Source organism: Lithobates pipiens, unplaced genomic scaffold (genome assembly GCF_037356315.1).
Source record: "Lithobates pipiens isolate NorthernLeopardFrog02 unplaced genomic scaffold, aLitPip1_a1.2 Scaffold_13, whole genome shotgun sequence".
Classification (NCBI taxonomy): Eukaryota; Metazoa; Chordata; class Amphibia; order Anura; family Ranidae; genus Lithobates; species Lithobates pipiens.
In genome coordinates, this window is record NW_027507718.1 from 221107422 (window position 1) to 221123093 (window position 15672).

Below are 15672 nucleotides of genomic sequence, written 5' to 3' on the forward strand. Positions count from 1 at the left end.
GCATTGTTTTTTTTTAGCACTGATCACTATATTGTTGTCACTGGTCCCCAAAAATGTCACTTGGTGTCAGATTTGTCTACAGCAATGTCGCAGTCCTGCTAAAAATCGCTGATCGCCACCAATACTAGTAAAAAAAAAAAAAAAGAAGTCCATAAATCTATCCCATAGTTTGTAGACACTATAACTTTTGTGAAAACCAATCAATATGTGATTATTGGGATTTTTTTAACCACTTGAGATCCGCGCTATTGCCAAATGACGGCATTAGCGCGGATCTACTTTTCCGGGACTACGTCTATTGACGTCGTCCCGGTTACGAGCGGCCTGCGCGCCCCCTGAGGGGCGCGCGCGGCGCGCTCTGTGATCGGCGAGTCCATGAGACTCGCCTGATCACCGATCCGTGTAAGGGGTCGATCCCGACCCCTTATCACGTGATCAGCTGTCAGCCAATGACAGCTGATCATGTGACAGAACGGAGCCGGTAATCGGCTATTATTCCTCCTCGCGCTGACAGCGCGAGGAGAGAAAAAAAAAGCCGATCACCGGCGGCCGTGATCGGGACATCAGTCCCGATCACGGCCAGCAATACAGCTGACCACCTGCCCCCTGCCAGTGCCCACCTGCCCACCGCAGTGCCATCCTGAATGAAAGTAAGTGCCCCCCATCAGTGCCACCCAGCAGTGCCCATAGTGCCCACAGCACCACCCACAGTGCCATCCAGCAGTGCCACCAACAGTGCCACCAACAGTGCCACCCACAGTGCCACCCACAGTGCCACCCACAGTGCCCACAATCTGCCGCAAAGGTGCTGCACCCCAGTGCCGCCCATCAGTGCCCAGCAGTGCCGCCCATCAGTGCCCAGCAGTGCCACCTATCAGAGCCACCTATCAGTGCCACCTATCAGTGCCCATCAGTCCCATCTATCAGTGGTACCTATCAGTGCCCATCCGTGCCACCCATCCGTGCCACTTATCCGTGCCACCCATCCATGCCATCTTATCTGTGCCCATCTTTGCCCATCAGTGCCGCCTTATCTGTGCCGATCGGTGCCGCCTTATCTGTGCCTATTAGTGCCGCCTTAACTATGCCTATCAGTGCCCACCAGTGCAGCCTATCAGTGCCCACCAATGCAGCCTATCAGTGCCCACCAATGCAGCCCATCAGTGCCCACCAATGCAGCCCATCAGTGCCCACCAATGCAGCCATCAGTGCCCACCAATGCAGCCATCAGTGCCGCCTAATCAGCGCACTTCAATGAAGGAGAAAAATGACCCGTTTGCAAAATTGTATAACAAACTATTAAAACATGATTTTTTTTTTGATTTTTTTTTTGCATCTTTTTTTGTTTGTTTAGCAAAAAATAAAACTCCGAGCTGTAACTAAATACCACCAAAAGAAAGCTCTATTTGTGGGAAAAAAATGACAAAAATTTCATTTGGGTACAGTGTTGTATGACCGCGCAATTGTCATTCAAAGTGCATCAGCGCTGAAAGCTGAAAATTGGTCTGGGACTGAGGGGGGTTTAAGTGCCCAGTAAGCAAGTGGTTAACCAAAAACGTAGCAGAATACAAAGTGGCCTAAATCGATGAAGAAATTAGATTTTTTACATTTTTATTCATTTGATGTGTTTCATAGCAGAACGTAAAAAAAAAAAAAAATTTCAAAATTTTCGGTCCTTTTTTGTTTATAGCGCAAAAAATAAAAACAGCAGAGCTGATCAAATACCACCATAATATAGCTCTATTTGTGGGAAAAAGAGGACATACATTTTATTTGGTTACATTGTCGCAAGCAACACAGTGCAGTATCGCAAAAAATGGCCTGGTCAGGGAGGGGGGTAAACCTTAAAAGTGGTTCCAAAGGCAAAGGTTTTTTTTTTATTTTTTTTTTTTTTTTAAGCTTATTGCAATTTCTACATTAAGGTAGAAAAAAAAAAAAACTTTCAATAGAAGCTACCCCAGATCTCTCCCCCCAAACATTTACTTGAGTCCATTCCTGATCCAGTATGACCCGTCTGCAGCAGCTCTTCTCTTAGGCCGCGTACACACGCGGGGACTGTTCGCCCAACTTTGTCCGTCAAACAGTTTCGGCAAACAGTCCGCTCAAAATTAGCATGGACGGACATGGCCACACACGACGAACGAACAGTTTGCTGAAACCGTGCGCGATGACGTGAACGGCACGTACGACGGGACGAAAAATACGACGTCCTATACACTGCATTATAACTTTCGGCGTGTAAATCCTTTCTGAGCATGCGCGGAACTTAGTTTGACGAACAAGCCTACACACGAGGGGACTGTTCGCTGAAACAAAGTTTCAGCGGACAGTTTTTCGGAATTTCCGAAAAACCTTGTTCAGCGGACTGTTCACTGAAACTGTCCGCTGAAAGCCCACACACGAGCGGACTGTTTGCCGAAACACTGTTCAGCGGACAAAGTTGGGCGAACAGTCCACGCGTGTGTACGCGGCCTTACTTCCTTCCAGATTGCTATGGAAGCACTCAGAGAAAAAGGAGGGGCAGAAAACACTGGTGGGGAACACCAGAAGAAGAGGCAGCTCTGTACAAAACTGTTGCACAGAACAAGTATGATTATTATTGTTAACTTAGCACCAAAATGTTTGATATGGCAATTAAAGACATGCTGAATCAACTGTCTGGACCACATGCTCTTAATCAGAAGTTGGAATTATATTACATTTCTTCATAGTTACACCAGTATGAAATGTAAACACGTTGATGAAAAAGTATGATACACCTAAGGCCGCGTACACACGGGCAGACTGTTGGCTCAACTTTGTCCGCTGAACAGTGTTTCAGCGGACAGTCCGCTCGTGTGTGGGGCTTCAGCGGACAGTTTCAGCGGACAGTTTGACGAACAAAGTTTTTCGGAAATTCCGAAAAACTGTCCGCTGAAACTTGGTTTGAGCGAACAGTCCGCCCGTGTGTAGGCTACTTTCGAAATGAGCAAACTGTTCCCGCTCGGAGGGAAGTCTGCTCATTTCGAGCGCGTGTGCAGGTAGGCGGGGCCCGCGACGGAGACGTCGCGGGCTCCGCCGCCTGGAATGGACTTAAAGGGGAACCCCAACGCTGAAAAAAAAATCGGCGTGGGGGTCCCCCCAAAGTCCACAACAGACCCTTGTCCGAGCACGCTACCCGGCCGGCCAGGAAAGGGGGGCGAGCGAGCGCGCCCCCCCTCCTGAGCCGTACCAGGCCGCGTGCCCTCAACATGGGGGGTGCCTTGGGGAAGGGGGGGCCGCACGGCCCCCCCACCCCAAAGCACCTTGTCCCCATGTTGATGAGGACAAGGGCCTCTTCCCGACAACCCTGGCCGTTGGTTGTCGGGGTCTGCGGGCGGGGGGCTTATCGGAATCCGGGAGCCCCCTTTAATAAGGGGGCCCCCGGATACCGGCCCTCCACCCTATGTGAATGAGTATGGGGTACAATGTACCCCTACCCATTCACCTGTAAAATAAAAGTACCCAAAAAAACACAACACACGAGATAAAATATTTTATTGCACAGCTCCGGGGGTCTTCCGTCTTCGGGGGTCTTCTCGCCGGACTCCTCCGCTATCTTCTTGTAGCTCTTTTGCTAGCTTAGGAGTCCGGCTTTCTTCCTCCCCGCCGCCGGCCTCTTCTCCCGACTTCGGGGGTCTTGTCCCCCCTCTTCGGTTCTTCTGCCGGGCCACCGCGCCTTCTTATAGCTCTTTTGCAGGCGGTGGCCCGGTCTTCTGTCGCCGCCGCCTTACGTTCTTGTTCTTCTTGTTCTTCTCCAGGAGATGTTGACACGTCGCTCTCTCCGGCCGGAATGCCAGAGCCGCGCTGAGCGGCCACTTATATAGTGACAATGGGGCGGTGTCACATGGTATATGTCACATGGGTTGGTCACATGGTGACCCCGCCCCCTTACGATGTCATAGTCCCCATGTGACATCAACCCATGTGACCAACCCATGTGACATATACCATGTGACACCGCCCCATTGTCACTATATAAGTGGCCGCTCAGCGCGGCTCTGGCATTCTGGCCGGAGAGAGCGACGTGTCAACATCTCCTGGAGAAGAACAAGAAGAACAAGACGAAGAACAAGAACGGAAGGCGGCGACGACAGCGGCGACAGAAGACCGGGCCACCGCCTGCAAAAGAGCTATAAGAAGGCGCGGTGGCCCGGCAGAAGAACCGAAGAGGGGGACAAGACCCCCGAAGTCGGGAGAAGAGGCCGGCGGCGGGGAGGAAGAAAGCCGGACTCCTCCGCTAGCAAAAGAGCTACAAGAAGATAGCGGAGGAGTCCGGCGAGAAGACCCCCGAAGACGGAAGACCCCTGGAGCTGTGCAATAAAATATTTTATCTCGTGTGTTGTGTTTTTTTGGGTACTTTTATTTTACAGGTGAATGGGTAGGGGTACATTGTACCCCATACTCATTCACATAGGGTGGGGGGCCGGTATCCGGGGGCCCCCTTATTAAAGGGGGCTCCCGGATTCCGATAAGCCCCCCGCCCGCAGACCCCGACAACCAACGGCCAGGGTTGTCGGGAAGAGGCCCTTGTCCTCATCAACATGGGGACAAGGTGCTTTGGGGTGGGGGGGCCGCGCGGCCCCCCTTCCCCAAGGCACCCCCCATGTTGAGGGCACGCGGCCTGGTACGGCTCAGGAGGGGGGGCGCGCTCGCTCGCCCCCCTTTCCTGGCCGGCGGGGTAGCGTGCTCGGACAAGGGTCTGTTGTGGACTTTGGGGGGACCCCCACGCCGATTTTTTTCGGCGTTGGGGTTCCCCTTTAAGTCCATTCCAGGCGGCGGAGCCCGCGACGTCTCCTTCGCGGGCCCCGCCTACCTGCACACGCGCTCGAAATGAGCGGACTGTTGCCTCGTGTGTGGGCGAGTCCGCTCATTTCAAAAGTTGCGCGGACTTAGTACGACGAACAAAGTTTGCCGTATTTGTCCGCTCAAAAAGTGCCGTGTGTGGGCGTGTTCGTTCATTCAAAAGTTTGAGCGGACTGTTTGACGAACTTAGTTTCGGCAGACAGTCCCCGCGTGTGTACGCCGCCTAAGACTGCCTAACAGCTCAGTGGGGCATAAAATGTTATAAAGTTCTGTGGAAAAAAAAAAATCACATTTACTATACAAGAATATTGAGACTAGTCTACGTCAAAGATAAGCATTTGTACAAGCTGATCAAATAACCCTTTGGAGCTGGCGCCTCACGGCTCTCTAAGTGGTTAAGGATGTCGGTAGACAGTGCGAGGTTTATGATCATGTGCCATAGGGAGCTTTTAAATCATATGAGTGCTGTGACAGCCAATCACAGCGGTCGCATGATCGGAAAACTCCCGATGGCAAGTGATCGGGAGCTGACCGTTAGCTGGGAGCACTCACCTCAGCATAGCTATATTCACACCAATTCACACAAATATGCGGCTGCTCAGCACCAAGGCCCATCTGCCAGCCGCATATTTGCATGCAGGCCGTGCCAACAGGTAAAACATTGAAAGCAGCATTAGACACAAAAACAAGGAGTACTTTTTTAGGCTTTTCATTCCTTTATTTTCACCTGTCAAACTGGCAAGTCCATTATTTTTCAGCTTCCTTTAACCGCTGCTGGACTAGCCGCTACAGTTATACTGCGGCAGGTTGGCTCCCCTGCGTGAGCCATCGTGGCTGTACCTCGGCTCTTTAAGACACTTTAGCAGGGGAGACCACCGGGCACCCACAAGCGCTCGTAACAGAGCGAGAACCGGGATCTGTGTGTGTAAACACACAAATCCTAGTTCTCTCAGGGGAGTAGAGACAGATCGTGTGCTCCTACTAAGTAGGAACACTGATCGGTCTCCTCCCCTAGTCAGTCCCATCCCTCCCACAGTTTGAACACACCTAGGGAACACAGTTAACTCCTTGATCGCCCTCTAGTGTTAACCCCTTCCCTGCCAATGGCATTTATACAGTTACCAATGGCTATTTTTAGCGGTGACCGTTGTATAAATGTCACTGGTCCCAAAAAAGTGTCCGATCTGTCTGTCGCAATGACGCAGTCACGATAAAAATCGCTAATCATTGCCATTAGTAGTAAAAAAAATTACAATAATAAAAATGCAATAAATATATCCCGTATTTTGTAGACGCTATAACTTTTGTGCAAACCAATCAATATACGCTTATTGCGATTCTCCCCCCCCCCCCCCCCCCCCAATAATATGTAGAAGAATACATACTGGCCTAAACTGAGGAAAAAGATTGTTTTGAATATTTATTATAGCAAAAGTACAAAATAGTGTTTTTTTCAAAATTGACGCTCTTTTTCGGTTTATAGCGCAAAAAATAAAAACCACAGAGGTGATCAAATACCACCAAAAGAAAAAATTGTGGGGGAAAAAAATGTTGTTTAGGTACATCGCACGACTGCGCAATTGTCAGTTAAAGCGACGCAGTGCCATAACGCAAAAAAAAAAGGCATAGTCAGGACGGGGTAAATCCTTCCGGGGCTGAAGTGGTTAACAGACTAGGTTGTTCAGCAAAAGTGGCAGTTTGAGGGTTGAGACAAACCATTTAACATTTACAGGGGTACTAGCAATGTTCAATTTCTTATTATTTTACGTAATAACTTTTCTCCAAAGTGAGAAAAACTGTTGATGTAACCGTTTAAAAAATTGTAAACTGGAGTTCAGCTCTAATTTGTTTGTCAAGTCCATCTAAATCTGCTAATGCATCTACCCTCTGCCCAGACTGACATTGCTGCTGTTCATAGGCGTGCACAGGGAGTGTGCCAGGTGTGCCTGAGCACACCCTAATCACTATGTGCGGTGCCGATTCCCCCTATTGCCCAGGCTTCACCCACTTTGTTGCCTCCCCCACCCCACAGCGCTGCTGGCTTCCCTCCACTCCCCCTGGCTGCTGCGGCGTATATTTCAGGATGGAGAGTGGGGGAAGAGGCTAGTAAATATGTAATTTACTGACCCTTTCCTCTTCTAGATGAACACAGTGAACACACTCGCTCACTGTGTCCATTCACAACTGAAGCATAAGCAACTGTTTACTATGCTTCGTTTGCAAATGAACAGGAAGCCGCTCAGCACAGAGCACTTCCCATTCATTCACTGTCCAGTCCAGCCGAGGCTGCAAAAAAAGGCATGTGCGTATGAGCTTTGGGGTGCACAATAGGGATCAACCGATTATCAGTAAGGCCGATATCAGAATTTTCTGAAAAATCGGTATCGGTCGCAAACTAGACAGATATTACTGATATTGCTTCAAGGGGTTTTACCAGGGTGATGCCTGCAGCTGCCGTTCTTCAGAGCAGACAGTCGGCTTTATTGCAATAACAACTGATGTAATAACAGCCGAGCAGCTGCTGAGCCACAAACAGCGAGAGGGGGCATCCAACCGCTTGCCCCTGGGGTCTCCCATCCCACTGGGAGGCCCGAGCAACCAGTCGGCACGTCCGCCAGCTGGCTGAAGACCTGAACAAAGCCGATACTTGGATCTAGTAACCTGGAAGCGATGACATCACTTCCCGAATTACTGGCATCTTAAATGGCGCCATTTTTAAAAAATAGAAAGTATTCAAAAAGCTGATCTTGACGTTTTGAATACTTTCAAGTGCAGAGGAGGGGTTTGGGGTTATACAGACCCCCGATCTCTCCATAAAGAGTACCTTGTCACTGCTTACTACTGTCACAAGGAATGTTTAAATTCCTTACGACAGCAATAGCAGTGATTAAAAAAAAGTGTTAATTTTTTTAAGTTAAATGTACAGAATATCGGCAGACAGTATCTGCCATCGGCCTGAGAGGTTGCCGAAATATCGGTATCGTATCAGCAGCGAAAAAAAACGCTATCTGTTGATCCCTAGTGCATGACCTAATGCAATAGGATGCACACATCTATGCTGCTGTCCAAGGTTTTTTTCCCCAATACCCCATTCTTTGGGGATGTTATACCCCAGGCACCTCCTCTTCGAGTGTAGTTTTCTGAACAAGGAGATAGAGCTTTGCAATTGAAACGGAGTAGAGAGCAAAGCTGGCATTGTGTGCCTTCTTGAGAGGAGAAGATGATAGACGCAGAGAGAGAGGCAAATTAAGTGAAGATGGGTACATCCCCTAACATCCCAGCATCTAACAAAGGAATATTTTTGTCCTGATGTATGAGGAAATCAGAGCCTATCCTGATCAATTTTACAACTTTATCAGAATGTCAATGTCCACCTTTGACAGCTTACGAACTATAGTTGGATCACATCTAAAAGAATGAATATCAACATAAGGATGAATGAGAACCAACATGAGAATGAATACAAACATTTCAGGAAGAAAATGGGAAGTGCATCATTTACTGCTGCTAAACTAAATGCAACGCGCATTTATCTGCAGATATGAACGAAAAGTCGCCCCTGGATGCAGCTCTTTCCCTCTTTTCCTAAATGCAACTGAATGTAACAAAATGTTGCTAGTCGTTATGTATAAATAACATGATTACTTTACATTGTACAAGTCAAGTTGCTTTTATAAAAGTCTTCTAAACCCTGCTAAACTTTTAAATTTAGACACTCATGCAATTGTAGCCTTAAACTGCAATATATTCCATTTTTGTTTTGGGTGTAATACTGCTTTAAGTTGATTTAATGTTACTACCTAGAGCAGTACAGGTTAATGAGCTGTAAAGCACCCCTCTCTAGCAGGACACATTTTATATGTTCCCTTCTAGCTTCTCTGTAAATTGCCAACATAATGCCCACCTTGGACTAGAAACATACACACAGGGCTTGGAAAGAAAAGCCTTGCTAAACCTCAGGGACCATGCAATGGCACGAAACCTTGTATCCTTATTAGACCCACAAGTTTGTATCCACTTGACATCATTTAACCAGGATGTACAAACGTCTGAACAGCAATGAATGTTAGAGACAAGTATATTAATAAAAATTTGTCTCTCTAATAAAATTACAGACATGTATTCACACGTATGCGTCAAGCAGTGTTGTTAAGAAAAATATAATTCTCTGAAGGCCACAACTGAGAAAGCAACCAAAAAACAATCCACATATTGGACCAGATTGAATTGAAAAGTCACTCCCAATGAATCCTGCTAGCGGCTAGAGCCACCGGCATTAAATTGCATGCAAAAAATCTGACAGGCTGGTTGTACTGAAATCAAACAATGGATCCACTTCTGTACAACCAGCCTGCCCATTGATGGATCAAATCTCGGCCAGTCCCTGCTGAACCATTCAAAACATAATCTATCTATTAACTGCTGATCTGTGCTCAACTAAACTGGACTTCAGGCTTCAACATATGAACTTGAATTAGGAAGCAAGGAAACCATCCTAGAAACCAGTATAAGGGGCTACTGTGTCTTTTAGTTCAACGGCAGTTGCTTATCAAGCACTTCTAAAATGACTACTGATGGGATATCCGGAGGCTTAAAGCGTTACCAAACCCAGGACCTGTATTCACCATCTCTGGTCTGGTAAATATAAACTGCTAAATACTTTTTCTCATCAGCAGTTTATAGTAGTCTTATGACTTCTTCAAGTGTCTGACCGAGCACTGGTTAAAGCTTGGAGGAGTTTTCATTCAACTCTGACTGTCCTTGGAGGGTGCATGACCCCTTACCCTTTCGCTGGACAGTGATGATTGGCCCTGTCCTAATCACATGCACCTTCCCCAAATTAAAAAACCCATTTTTTTGAAAACACACCAAACTGAGCATGTGCAGAGTGGCCCCAAGGCTCTGTTCTATAAGGAGATGGTTTGGGGGCTGAAGAAGGGGAGGATTAGAGACAGGATAAAACTGCCTTTTTACACAATGCACAGCATTAACCCCTTAGGTTCCACATTTTACTGTTGTGGGTTTAGCAACACATTAAGCTGGATATAGATGCATTGAAATTCAGCTGGTTGAGCAGGGACCGGCTGAATTTATGATCCAAATATGGCTGTTCCAGTTCATGAGAACATCTCACAAATGTGTTCGTTGGAAAATTTTTGTTCAATCACTGCTGCAGAAATTGGCTGCAGCACTGATCAGTGTATTCTGATAGCAGAGGAGTCCCCATTGTCAGAATACAATAACACAGCGGGAGTATTCCTATATCCACCTCAATTGTGTGGATGAGGAAATACGTGGAATTTTTTTAAACAGTCCTCTGACTGATCAAAAAAAAAAAACTGACCCATGTAGACCCGGCTTTACAGGTTTACAGCAGCTACTCACAAAATCTGTTCCCAAGCTTAAAAAAGCCAGAGGACCTACTGCCTACTCAGAGGTGCACAGAGTCTCATTGAAAGCACCCGAAGGTTCTTGACAAATGACAAGCAGCTTATGAATAATCTCAAAAACTTGAATGCTGCATTTCTAAGCACTGAGAACAGCTCTATATTTGCCTACAATGGCACTTAATGTAAATACCAAGGTCTGTAAATAGGTCACATTTTCAACTTATAACCAAAAGTAATAATTATACATGAGTAATACGTACTGTAGCTAAATCTAATGGCGTCTGGCTTTCCTGGTTCTTCATTGTGGGATCTGCACCATGGGCCAAAAGTAAAGCACATAGTTGCGTCCTTCCTTTCTGAGCTGCTTCATGGAGAGGAGTGAATGCCCATTTATCTGTGGCATTTACACAAGTGTTGTATTTTATCAACAAAGCTGCAATATCAACATGCTGGAAAGAAAGAAAGAAATACGTTGTTTAGTACTTAATTAATGTACTTGGTTCTGCATACGATTTAAAGTGGATCATCAAACATTTTGGGGGTTGAAGGCAATGAAGTGGGAAGAACTGCAATAATGCTGCATGCTTGTATCACTGCATTGACCACTGGGCACTTTTTCTGTGAACTTTTTTTTTTTTTTGATACATTATAGAAAACTCCACTTTTGCTAATAAAAAAACATTCCCCTCTGGGTGATCTATTTATATTGCAAGGACTTTAACAAATGTTATTGCAGATTTCTACCTTTTGCTATTCTGAAGAAATAGCTGTTTGTGTCCATGTGAATGGGAGTGATTTGATAATTATCAATTAGCTGCTGCACTTGCAGCGTTCTAATGAGGAAAGTGTTAGGGTTTGCACATCTCTTTAGATGTGATTTCTCTCTGGGAGCATCTTACCAAAAATGACATTTGTGTTGCAGAGGTTGCCCAAAATCTGACTTGTATCCTAGTGCAAAATAGTAATCCAAACACACACGCAGGAAACATTTCTCTGGGGCGTTCTATACACATTCTGTGTACAGAACACCTCCAGGTAGCCATATTGCATTGTATTTTACAGAAAATTACAGAGCTGCAGATTGAGAAGCAAAGTTCATTTTATTAACATTCAATTACAATAGGTTTTGTGTCACAATTGTATACGCTATATTTTTTTTTATTTGCTATTTTTTTCCCACAAAAGTAGTCACCCTTTAATGTATTTACTGACATAGTATGTTGGGCCAAACTGCTCTCTGTTGAAATAAACCAACACTTATTTATGAGATTTTATTTTACAAACAATTCAATAATTGGATTTCATTTAGCAAATGATGCTGTTTAAATTCTATAACAGCCTGCACGATTTTTGGCAGTCTGTGTGTAACCTACTAAACCAGCTGGTCCTTTTTATGCTGACAGAGATGGGGAGAGGGAATAATTCTCCTCTTGGTCATTCACCAGCAGTGTAAAATCGAATCTGTCCTGCTACACATTTAACCATTATAAAACTGGGAGCTGCTTAAATTATTAAATACATCCACTAATTATTGCTTACCCATTTCTCTTATCTGAGAACATTATACAACTTAAAGCAGGGGTAGGCAACCTGTGGCCCTCCAGCTTTTGCAGAACTACAAGTCCCATCATGCCCCTGGGAGTTATTGTAGCTGCCAGCCTTGCAATGCCTTATGGGAAATGTAGTTCCGCAACAGCTGGAGGGCCCCAGGTTGGCTACCCCTGACTTAAAGGTGCAACATAAAACATACAATTATTTCACAGAAACAGTAAACTTCTTCAAAATTATAATGAAATGGGATCATTCAATACAGTCATATTAGTTACACTTAGTGCATATACTGTATATCTGTTTAAATATTTACAAGTTTGTGCTGCAAACATTTACATCCTGTTTTTAATGTTAAATCACTTCAATCAAGTTTTGGTGCTGGATACAGTGCATTATACATTTTGTATTGTTTACTATAATGTCTTTGCCATGTGCCACTTATCATTGGCCATTTACAAATTGATTTAGATTGCAAGCACACATGGAGTCTTCAGCTGACTTAAAGCGGAACGTCAGTCATTTTTTAATCTTTCCATCTATTAAATCCTCTGCCCTTGTTGTTTTAACTTTGGATAGTAAAACAGTTTTATTTCCTGACAGTAAATGCTTTTTAAGGTTCACTTCCTGTTTCTTGTCCGAAAAAAAGCCTAGGCTTATGACATTATGCACAGCTCTCCCTCACTCTCCTGAGAGTTTGCCAGGAAGGGAGGGGGTGAGTCATAAGAGGACCAATGAGAGCTGCAGAGCTGAAGGTGTGTCTGTGCAAATCCAGGAAGCAAACAGACAGCAGCTTCAGCTGCCCACAGTTAAAATGGCTGCAGCCAGACTCAGTAAAGGGAGATTTCTGCAGCATATTTGGCTAGTACAGAATCATAGTATATATAAAATAAATATGCAAAGTGGTTGGAGGGAAGCTTCAAAATGGCAGAGATGTTTGTATTACAAACTATGTGAGCCGACTGCAGTTCCTCTTTAAAGAGGAAGTAAACCCTGATGGGTTTACTTCCTCTTTTTTCCCCTGCAAAGGTAAAGCATAATGGACTACTATGCATCGCATAGTAGCTCATTATGTGTCACTTACCTGACACAGGAGCCAGCGAAGTCGCCGCTGTCCCCTGTAGTCCGCCGCATCCATGTTGCTGGTGGCGTCTCGCAGCTCCGACGAATCACAGCGGCGCAGCCGCGATGACGTCACTCCCGCGCATGCGCACGGGAGTCGCGTCTCGCAGCTCCGCCGCTGCCATACGGCGAAGCCGCGATGACGTCACTCCCGCGCATGCGCACGGGAGTCGACAAGTTAGGCAAATCCATTCTTGGATTTGCCGCATTTAGTGCGCCTGCGCGCCGCTGTCTACGGCGCATGCGCCGTAGACAGCGGTGCCCATTTTCGGGCAAATATCTCCTAAACCATATAGGTTTAGGAGATATTGCTTGGACCTACAGGTAAGCCTTAATCTAGGCTTACCTATAGGTCCAAGTTGTTTGGAAGGGTTTACTTCCTCTTTAAATAGGAGCTCCAGCCATTTGCAGAAAAATAAAAAAAAAGTCAGCAGCTACATATACTGTAGCTGCTGGGAGGGAGTACCTGTCAAAACAAAGTACCTGCTCCCTGAAAAATTGAAAAAACATTTGGGTTAATGGTAGAGGAGGGGAGGAGAATTAACCACTTCCGGACTGCCCACGTCGGTACTTTGAAGAGGAATATCGTCGTTATGGCAGCAGCTAACTGCCATAACCCCGGTATCATCTTCTTCAATGGGCGGTCCGCTTCAAGATAAAAGTGATCTCTGTGGCAGATTTGTCGCAAGATCACTTTTATCAGCGGTTAGAGAGGGGCAGTCGGTAGCAGTGGAGGCGATTGGATCCTTTCCCTAGCCTGACATGAAGACAATATCCATGTCCATATCATTGCAGGGCGTTAGTGACGTCAAAATGTCACTTCCGCCCATAACTCTTAAAGGGACTTTTTTTTGGGGGTTTTTTAAATGACAAAATGATCTATAAAACAAAAGGTATAACCCTTAAGAACCCAAAATACTGAAAGGAAACGGACAGAGTTTTAGTGCAAATATGAGATCTGAGGTCTTTTTGACCCCAGATTTCATATTTAAGAGGTCCTGTCATGCTTTTTTTTTTATTACAAGGGATGTTTACATTTCTTGTAATAGGAATAAAAGTGATTTTTTTTTTAAAAGAACAGCGTAAAAAATAAAAATGTAAATAAATAAGACAAAAATTTTTGTTTTTAAAAACGTGCCCCGTCTCGCTGAGCTCCCGTGTAGAAGCAATCACATAGGTGAGTAGCGCCCGCATATGAAAATAGTGTTCAGACCACACATGTGAGGTGTTGCCGTGATTGGTAGAGCGAGAGCAATAATTACATTTATTCAGCCTAACTGGGTGTTATCTTTCACAATATATATAAAAAAAAAAAAAAAAAAAAAAATCGGGCTAACTTTACTGTTGTCTAATTTTTTCCAAAAAAAGTGAGCTTGTAAGAACGCTGCGCAAATACGGTAAGTATTTCAACGACCACCATTTTATTTTAAAAATGCATAATGCTTCTAAGTATTTTTCTAGCAAAGAAAAACAGTTTTTAACTTGTAAACAACAAATCTCAGAAAGAGGCTCGGTCCTTAAGTGGTTAAAATGAGCGGAACTTCCCATTGCAGAATAGTGTTTTCTGAAAACAAAAAGTGTGTTGCTAAACCTTTAAAGTTGTTGTTAAGCCACCACTATAAAATCCTACCATCCCCTCTGTAAAATAACAATATGTGTCCCTGTGACTATTTTATATACAAAATATGCCAATCTGCACCTATATCAGAGCGTCTCCTGGGACTCACGTGACTCCTCGGCTCTCTCCACTGCCCAGCTGACAGCTCCAGCAGGCTGTTTTCAGGCTGTAGCGCTACATGTATATTTGACAGCTTCAGTGGGTGGAGCAGAGCACTCCCAATCATGTCAGGCGGGGGGGTCGGGAAAAAGGAGAGAGAGAGCCGAGTCACGTGAGCGCCGGGAGCCGCTCTGATATAAGTACACATCGTAATTTTTTTTTCATAGAACACAGGCACAGAGACACAATGCTTTGTTACAGAGGGGATGGGAGTATTTTATAGTAGTCATGAAAGCAGCAGGAGGGGAGGGGGCGGGCACTGACATGAGCAGACAGGCGGGGGGGGGGGGGGGGAGAGGAGGAAAGAGAAGGACAGAGCAGGGCTGTGGATGACGGAGGCACATAAACTGACCACGGTGTCAGGGCTCAGCAGCCATGATATACCGTGGTCAGTTTACAGAGGGAAGGGCAGAGCCAGGCAAGAATCAGCCAGGTTTAGGTTTTTAGGTGATGGAAGGGGCCAAATTACACAGCACATGTACTGTGCTGTATAACATGCTTTAAGGGAACAGAATCAGTTTTTTTTTTCCGGTAACAAACCTACTTAAGGACCAGCCGATGTCATTATACGTCGCTACTTTGATGTTAAATACCGTTGTTATGGCAGCAGCTAGCTGCCATAACCCTGATATTTAAAAAAAAAGCGGACCATCCTCTTTCAGATAAAAGTGGGCACTGTGGCAGATTCGCCGCGAGTTTACTTTTAAATCGGTGGTGGGTGAGACGCTCCCTCCCACCGCACTCCGGACGTCTCTGCAACGGCGGAGCCGGTCAGTTCCTCCCCCCTCACTGCCTGGATGCCGAGTAAAGGAAAGATGGCTCCCGCTCGGCTCCATAGCATTGGAGGGCGGAAGCAACGTCAAACATAACTTCTGCCCAATGCTCTTAAAAACATTGTTTTGAGAAAGGCCTGGATTCTTTCCTAGATAAAACATAATATAACTGGATACTAATATTTATAGGTAAAATTGATCGAGGGAACATCCTAATGCCCCTTGGGGGGATCAGGAA

At 45.6% G+C, this 15672-nt stretch overlaps 1 protein-coding gene across 2 annotated transcripts in view; it reads right to left on the minus strand.

Annotated features, from left to right (window-relative positions):
- The window catches only part of TNKS (tankyrase), a 315565-nt gene that overhangs the window by 31596 nt on the left and 268297 nt on the right, over nucleotides 1-15672 (minus strand). For both annotated transcript variants that reach the window (XM_077476246.1, XM_077476244.1), the window contains exon 18: nucleotides 10475-10663. In XM_077476246.1, the coding sequence (XP_077332372.1) occupies nucleotides 10475-10663 (189 nt within the window). The remainder of the gene's footprint in view (nucleotides 1-10474; nucleotides 10664-15672) is intronic.